We start from the raw sequence: 9404 nt of genomic DNA, 5'->3' as shown, positions 1-9404 counted from the left end.
AATTTGGATTGATTTTATTAGGGCACTAATATTATGAAGCACTGATTTTTAACAATTCATCCAACAACAAGGTTGAGACAATGTTTACATGGTTCAACCTGTATCTATGGTACAACCTACATATATCCATATTCTGCAATAAGTTTATTTCAACAAATAAAAACAGTTTTGTCTTGAAATTAATATTCATATGAAATACAGAACTTTTTCCGAATGGACACAAGACTGCAAAAACTGCATAGGATTATTTGATACAGTTCTATTACAAATTCTTTGAGTCTTCTAGCATAACTATACAATATGGCAAATCAATAAACAAAACATTGAAATAATGAATAAGTCAAGCATTTCATTTTTTAGACAAAATTCTCTGTAATAATGAAACCATTACTGCACCACCCAGCAGCAAAGAATATCTAAATATACATTCTCAAGATTTACAATTACCAATTATCAATACAAGACTGTATCAATAGAAGAATACCTTATAGTGTATGCATACAGACTCATACTATACATCAGCTTTGTTTAATTAAACTATCAAGAAATATGTCCATGTTTTAGGATAGACAATATTAACCTATCCTGTAAATTATTTTATCACATGCTAAACCTAATATCTGGTTTAATATAACCATGACATATTTGTGTGTATTACACATAGTGGCATGTGTATATAAAAATATCACTCTGAATGTTTGTAAACAATTTAAAAAATTTGAAACCAGAATTGCTTAATATTCCAGCAAGTCATTTATTTATTTCTCATGTTTTTTTATTTGAATAAAGTAGTTAATATTTTGTTTAAATCATAATAGTAAAACTTGACGTTTTAATGAAGTCATCTTACCTCCAGGGGTGATATCACCGTTAACAAGAGATGTCGTAGGACAGTACGCTTGACTATTCACGGCTTTGTCTTAGAAATGAATGCATTAATGAGCATGTAAAAAAACAATCGAGAAAAAAAGGCAATCAAGGGCTAAAATTGGATTTAGGTTAATATGGGTTAAGATAGCCTTATTGTGTGATGGCCTAACCTGACACAATGTGCCCTTACACTTTAACAGATATAAATAGTCCTGCTTTTTTATTTCATTTTGATACGCTGAACAAATATGCGGTATAACTATTTTAATTGATATGCTGTTTGTTATTGAGTATAACTTGGTTTGTCGTTCCAATGTTTAAAATACACTCACTCACATTGGAATTGCATTCCATGATTTATTAGACAAGAATAGGGTAACACAAATGATGAAACGATTATCGAGTACAATCGATAAATCGTCGCGGACAATCGATAGTGGGTGTCCAAAATCGATGTTGCTTATGTTACTTCCGGTAACTACGTAAATTTTTGTTTTGTGGTAAAAGTCGAGTAAATGTCAATTTTTTCTTTCCGGTCTCGTTACAAACTCTCCCAAAATAACAAATTGTTTTTAATTGTTTATATATTTCATAAAACCTTCAATAACCTGTCTCTGTGGTGTAGTGGGTCAGGTCTTACCTGAAAATACCGGGGATCCCGGATGTGTGCATTCTGTTTTTGAAACCTTTTTTGGTATCGTTTGTAATTTACTAATTTACGTTTTTTGTGAAAGTTTTTATGAATTTAAGTTATTCTAATGAAATGTTTAATATAACAGGTTATTGAATGTTAAGCTGGTTCACAAATATTTAATATGCTTTAACATAGATGAAATGCTAACATACCTTACATGATGTGGTGTGCATCATTTTGCAATTGATGTGCAATTATTATTTATGTGTTGTGTTCTTATGTATTTCGTTAAGTTATTAAAGGCAGAAGTAGATTATGGAAATTTACTTTCTATTGCAAAATGCATGACCATAGCATTACACGTACTGATTCCAGGTTTAACCATTTAAATGATCATGATGATACTATATATAAAGAATGTATTCCTTACTGATATTATGAACGTTCAATTATTGTCCAATAGTAAATCGAAATGCTTGGTTCGATTCGATTTGATTATCGATAGCAAATTGAGTCTGATTTTCAAACACTAGGTAACACATCTTTTACATTATTCATACATGTAACATAAATACAATTTATAAACCATCAATATGGATGCAAGTTAACCTGATTATATAATTAACCATTTTTTCATTAACCAACATGTCGTAAAAATGAGATTCAAGAGTTCTGAGAATAAAATATTATTTTAATCCCACATTATCCAAACCACCTATAACGAGAAAATTAGTATCTTAATTTTAATTGAATAGAACATTATTACAGTTTATATTTTGGTAGATTTTTGCCTTTCCTGTATAAAAGCTCCTTGTTAACACTTATCACAGCAGGGACACATGCATGTGGTCAAAGGACAGGCTTATTAAATTAATCATAAAAGTAAAAGATAATGATGGAGTAACACAATGTTATCAAAGAACAATACAAACAAGAGGGCCATGATGCCCTAAAACTAAGCAAAGTGCCACAATTGATAAAGCATTAATTAAAATGTTGCAATTTAAACATATCTTCACTGATGACGATGCCTTGTTTTATATTTGTAAAGGGTCATGCAATGAAGCTACCTGTAAAGTTTCATTGAATTTGGCCTGGTAGTTTCAGAGGAGATGTTTTTAACGCAAAACAGTAAGTCGGCCATTTTATTGTTGTTGTTGTTGATAAATCTCAATGCCTTGTTGTTTTTTTTTGTAGAGGGTCATGCATTGAAGCTTCCTGTAAAGTTTCAGTGAATTTGGCCTGGTAGTTTCAAAGGAGATGTTTTTTAAAGCAAAACAGGAAGTTGGCCAGATTGTTGTTGTTATTGTTGATCAATCGCAAACCTTTTTATTTTTGTAGGTTACCCAAGGAAGCTTCCTGTAAAGTTTCATTGAATTTGGACTGGTAGTTTTAGAGATGTTTTTTTTAAAGCAAAACAGGAAGTTGGCCATTTTGTTGTTGTTGTTGTTGTTGTTGATCAATCGTGACCCCTTGTTGTATTTTTGTAGAGGGTCACCCAAGGAAGCTTCCTGTAAAGTTTCATTGAATTTGGAGTGGTAGTTTCAGAGGAGATGTTTTCTTAAAGCAAAACAGGAAGTCAGCCATTTTGTTGTTGTTGCTGATGTTGTTGTTGTTGCTGAGCAATCGTGACCCTTGATGTATTTTTGTAGAGGGTCACCCAAGGAAGGTTCCTGTGAAGTTTCATTGAATTTGGACAGGTACATGTAGTTTCAGAGGAGAAGTTTTCTAAAGCAAAACAGGAAGTCGGCCATTTTGTTGTTGTTGTTGTTGATCAATCGTGACCCCTTGTTGTATTTTTGTAGAGGGTCACCCAAGGAAGCCTCCTGTAAAGTTTCATTGAATTTGGAGTGCTAGTTTCAGAGGAGATGTTTTTAAAGCAAAACAGGAAGTCGGCCATTTTGTTGTTGTGTTGTTGTTGTTGATGAATCGTGACCCCTTTTTTTTGTAGAGGGTCACCCAAGGAATGTTCCTGTAAAGTTTTATTGAATTCGGACTGGTAGTTTCAGGGGAGATGTTTTTTAAAGCAAAACAGGAAGTTGGCCATTATGTTGTTGTTAATCCATTGTGACCCCTTGTTGTATACATGTATTTGTAGAGGGTCACCCAAGGAAGCTTCCTGTAAAGTTTAATTGAATTTGAACTGGTAGTTTCAGAAGAGATGTTTTTTAAAGCAAAACAGGAAGTTGGCCATTTTGTTGTTGTTGTTGTTGTTGTTGTTAATCAATCATGACCCCTTGTTGTATTTTTGCAGAGGGGCACCCAAGGAAGCTTCTTGTGAAGTTTCATCAAATTTGGCCATGTAGTTTCAGAGGAGATGTTTTTTAAGCAATTGTTGACAGATGGACTGACAGACGGACGGACACTCTCACATATCAACCTTTGTTAGATACTTTCCCATTACTCCCATTATAAAAAATATATCCACTAATACCCTACTAACCCTAACCAACAAGTGCTACCTAACAAATTTATCTTCTGTGAGGAATGAAGGAATAAGTACCCAATATATACCCATTCTTGTGTGCAGACTGACGGACGGACGACAGACAAAGACCGATCACAAAAGCTCACCATGAGCACTTCGTGCTTTGGTGAGCTAAAAAGTACCAACATACTACTTAAAACAAAACATATATCATAACAATATTAATTACTTAAAACAAAACTTACTACATAACATTTAAGTATAGTCACTGCGTCCCCAATCAAAGTTATTAAAAGATAACTCAAGCCCTTCAGCTCGAGTGTATAATTTCAATTGTAAGGGTTGTGGGTAAACCGTTTTGTACCATGTTGTAAAGGGCCATGTACAATAACTAGTGTGTGGTTTAAGTGATGAGCATTGTAATTATCCACAGTTTGTTACTGAATGCACAAGCTTTGCTTATTGTTACTGTTTTAATATAGGAGTTAATGCATAGTCTAAAAACAAGGAAAACACTCAAAAAAGATCACTTAATTTCAAAACAAATGACACAAATATTAGGTCACAAAGCAACGACACAAATAATAGGTCACAAACCTTTTCCAGGTATTAAACCATATTATGATTCTCTTTCCCAAGATTCCGCTTTTCCCAGACAATGATGTAATTAGAGAGTAGACAGTATCTATTTTAATCAAGTACAAACCATTTCAATCTAAAAACCATTATCAAATTTGAATTTCAACAAAAACAATTATTATAAAGTTTGTAAAAGCCTTCAAACATAAAGTCTGCTTACCAAATATTTATAAACGGTAAAAAAACAAGGTTTATCTCGCTACCAAACAATTTCATTATAAACCACCGCCACCACTTGATTCATCATGAAGTACAAGTTTCTTGTAATTTTTATTCATCTGTTCCAGAAATATGAATGTCAGCACAGTATGTGGTCCAAGCCGGGCGTAGTACGGGGTAAATCCCTTCCACAGTGAAAACATTCCCTCGTTTCTCATCACCTTCACAACTACATCCTGCAACAGTACATCAAGAAATAGTGATTGAAAGAATGGAGAAAAGTTTCACAAAATACTTGACAGAGGCTCGGCTATGTTGGCTGAAAAAATTGATGACAACAAGATCTGTCATATGACAAATGTCAGTTTTAAGTTTCCATCAGTAAATTGGTTAAGCAAGGACATAAATAACTACAAATATATAAAGTGCACCTAAAACACATTACCTTAAAGAAATTGCCAAATACTTGCATACTGTAAAATCTAACTCTCAGGACCCAAATCTACCTCTCGGAAAAAAACAAATCTACCTCTCTGAAGAAACAAATCTACCACTCTGAAGAAACAAGTCTTCCTCTCTGAAGAAACAAATCTACCTCTCTGAAGAAACAAATCTATCTTTCTGGATCCAAATTTACCTCTCTGGACCCAAATCTAACTCTCTGGACCCAAATCTAACACTCCGGACCCAAATCTACCTCTCTGGACCCAAATCTAACTATCTGGACCCAAATCTAACTCTCCAGACCCAAATCTAACACTCCGGACCCAAATCTATCTCTCTGGACCCAAATCTAACTATCTGGACCCAAATCTAACTCTCCGGACCCAAATCTAACTCTCCGGACCCAAATCTAACTCTACTGACCCAAATCTAACTCTCTGGACCCAAATCTACCTCTCCGGCCCCAAATCTAACTCTCCGGACCCAAATCTACCTCTCCAGACCCAAATCTACCCATCAAGACCCAAATCTAACTCTCCGGACCCAAATCTACCTCTCTGGACCCAAATCTACCTCTCCGGACCCAAATCTAACTCTCTGAAGAAACAAATCTACCTCTCTGGACCAAAATCTAACTCTCCGGACCCAAATCTAACTCTCCGGACCCAAATCTAACTCCGAAAAAAACAAATATACCTCTCTGGACCCAAATCTACCTCTCTGGACCCAAATCTACCTCTCTGGACCCAAATCTAACTCTCTGAAGAAACAAATCTACCTCTCTGGAGAAACAAATCTACCTCTCTGGACCCAAATCTATCTCTCTGGACCCAAATCTAACTCTCTGTACCCAAATCTACCTCTCTGGACCCAAATCTAACTCTCTAAAGAAACAAATCTACCTCTCCGGACCAAAATCTATCTCTCTGGACCCAAATCTATCTCTCTGGACCCAAATCTAACTCTCTGTACCCAAATCTACCTCTCTGGACCCAAATCTAACTCTCTAAAGAAACAAATCTACCTCTCCGGACCCAAATCTATCTCTCTGGACCCAAATCTAACTCTCTGTACCCATCTACCTCTCTGGACCCAAATCTAACTCTCTAAAGAAACAAATCTACCTCTCTGGACCCAAATCTATCTCTCTGGACCCAAATCTAACTCTCTGTACCCAAATCTACCTCTCTGGACCCAAATCTAACTCTCTAAAGAAACAAATCTACCTCTCTGGACCCAAATCTATCTCTCTGGACCCAAATCTAACTCTCTGTACCCAAATCTACCTCTCTGGACCCAAATCTAACTCTCTAAAGAAACAAATCTACCTCTCCGGACCCAAATCTATCTCTCTGGACCCAAATCTATCTCTCTGAAGAAACAAACGAACTCTCTGAAGAACAAATCTATCTCTCTGAAGAAACAAATTGAATTCTCTAAAGAACAAATCTACCTCTCTGAAGAAACAAATCTACCTCTCTGGACCCAAATCTACCCCTCTGGAGAAACAAATTTACTCCTCTGGACCCAAATCTACCTCTCTAGACCCAAATCTACCTCTCCGGACCCAAAGCTAACTCTACCGACCCAAATCTAAATCTCTGAAGAAACAAATCTACCTCTCTGGACCCAAATCTACCTATCTGGACCCAAATCTAACGCACCGGACCCAAATCTATCTCCCTGGACCCATATCTAATTCTCTGGACCAAATCTACCTCTCTGGACCCAAATCTAACTCTCTGGACCCAAATCTAACTCTCCGGACCCAAATCTACCCCACTGGAGAAACAAATCTACCTCTCTGGACCCAAATCTACCCCTCTGGAGAAACAAATTTACCCCTTTGGACCCAAATCTACCTCTCTGGACTCAAATCTACCTCTCCGGACCCAAATCTAACTCTCCGGACCCAAATCTAACTCTCTGAAGAAACAAATCTACCTCTCTGGAGAAACAAATCTACCTCTCCGGACCCAAATCTAACTCTCTGGACCCAAATCTAACTCTCTGAAGAAACAAATCTACCTCTCTGGAGAAACAAATCTACCTCTCCGGACCCAAATCTAACTCTCTGGACCCAAATCTAACTATCTGGATCCAAATCTACCTCTCTGGACCCAAATCTAACTCTCTGAAGAAACAAATCTACCTCTCTGGACTCAAATCTATCTCTCTGAAGAAACAAATGGAACTCTCTGAAGAACAAATCTATCTCTCTGAAGAAACAAATCAAACTCTCTGAAGAACAAATCTACCTCTCTGAAAAAACAAATCTACCTCTCTGGACCCAAATCTGCCTCTCTAAAGAAACAAATAGAACTCTCTGAAGAACAAATCTTACTCTCTGAAGAAACAAATCTACCTCTCTGTCTACCTCTCTTAAGAAACAAATTTACCTCTCTGAAGAAACAAATCTACCTCTCTGAATAAACAAATCTACCTCCCTGAGAAAACAAATCTACCTCTCTTAAGAAACAAATCTACCTCTCTGAAGAAACAAATCTACCTCTCTGGACCCAAACCTACCTCTCTGAAGAAACAAATCTACCTCTTTGAAGAAACAAATCTACCTCTGAAGAAACAAATCTACCTCTGAAGAAACAAATCTACCTCTCTGGACCCAATCTACCTTTCTGAAGAAACAAATCAACCTCTCTAAAGAGCCATAGGTTCACTTAATAAAGATGATTATGTTACTTTGTCATGGCACATATAGATATTGTCATCGGTGATTTTAGTAAATCATCGAACTCTGTTGGTGGAAAATGAAAATGATTTTAAAGGAACTTGTTCACAAACTCTTCCTATAGACCAAGTTTGGTCAAGATATGTCAACCCTTACTGAAATTATTCTGTTTCATAGGTGAGTTTGACGCCGCCAGTTCCAAGCTTGGTCAAGATATGTGAACCCTGACTAAATTTATTCAGTTTCAACCATTCTTCTATTTTTAGTAACAGTGACCTTGACCCTAGAAGCCCTATACACAATCCCATGAAAAGTCTCCATAAACTCTTCATATGGACCAAGTTTGGTCAAGATATGTGAACCCTGACTAAAGTTATTCAGTTTCAACCATTCTTCTATTTTTCGTGACAGTGACCTTGACCCTAGGGACCCCAAACGCAATCCCATGAAAGGTATCCATATACTCTTCCTTTATACCAAGTTGGGTCAAGATATGTCAACCCTAACTGAAGTTATTAAGTTTCAACTGTTTTTCCATTTTTAGTAACAGTGACCTTGACCTTGACCCTAGGGACCCCAAACGTAATCCCATGAAAGGTATCCATATTCTTCCTTAATACCAAGTTAGGTCAATCCCATGAAAGGTATCCATATCTTCCTTTATACCAAGTTGGGTCAAGATATGTCAACCCTAACTTAAGGCCACAACAAATTGATCATTTGTTCGTCGGATTTGCCGCACCTAAAATTCGAAAAAATAAAAAAAAACTTTTTTTTTGCGCCCGCACATACTATTTGGCCGCGCATATTTATATTTTTTGTTGACTTCTAAATTTCCTCTATTTTCTGAAATTCTTTTACTTAGAATTTAAACCTGCAACGTCGACCTCGCTTTTTTGAAGGTAATTCCATGCTTTACATTCTTCGCGAGGAAGCTTTCCTCGTGTCAGGACAAAATAAGGTCCGGGTAACCGCAAAATAGCCGATATTTGTTGACAGTCTTTTTTGTCGGGAATATTTTGCAGGACGCACCGTTGTTATTCATTTCCGGTAATAAGTTTCAGGTTACTTTCAGTATTTGTAATGTAAAATAAACGTTTTAAGTGAAAATCAGTGTCATAGTCAATGGATTATAGTCTTCAGTAAACAACAAGAGTTTCACAGCGTCGAAGGCAATAATTATTTATGTGTGTTTTAAGTAATTTATTGTTTTGTACTCAAAATTTAGTGTTAAATAATAACTAAATCGTATTTTGAGTGCAAAACTTTCATTAAAATACACGAACACACGACTTACGGTACAACCATTGAACATGTTTTCGTGAGTAATTTTTTTAAATTCTTAAATGTCGAAGTAATCATAATTGTTTAAAACAGATAAAAATAGTAGGACTTGTAAATGTTTTAGAAACATTCTGTATTTATGCACCAGTCATTTGTAACCACGCCCCCCCCCCCCATGCTCTCCCCTCAGGTCCGAGGATAGCCGGGTAAATGAACCGTGTTTTAACCTTCCAGGTGGCCCCGCAGTGGCGGGTGAA

General features: G+C 36.3%; 1 protein-coding gene across 1 annotated transcript in view; it reads right to left on the bottom strand.

Moving 5' to 3' along the window:
* Nucleotides 1-9404, bottom strand: part of LOC128202703 (mitochondrial 2-oxoglutarate/malate carrier protein-like) — a 136409-nt gene continuing 127005 nt past the window's right edge. Inside the window, exon 10 of the mRNA XM_052903772.1 lies at nt 1-4966. Within this exon, the coding sequence (XP_052759732.1) occupies nt 4787-4966 (180 nt within the window). The 3' untranslated portion in view covers nt 1-4786. The remainder of the gene's footprint in view (nt 4967-9404) is intronic.

Source organism: Mya arenaria, chromosome 9 (genome assembly GCF_026914265.1).
Source record: "Mya arenaria isolate MELC-2E11 chromosome 9, ASM2691426v1".
Lineage (NCBI taxonomy): Eukaryota > Metazoa > Mollusca > Bivalvia > Myida > Myidae > Mya > Mya arenaria.
This window is presented reverse-complemented; position numbering and strand designations above follow the sequence as displayed.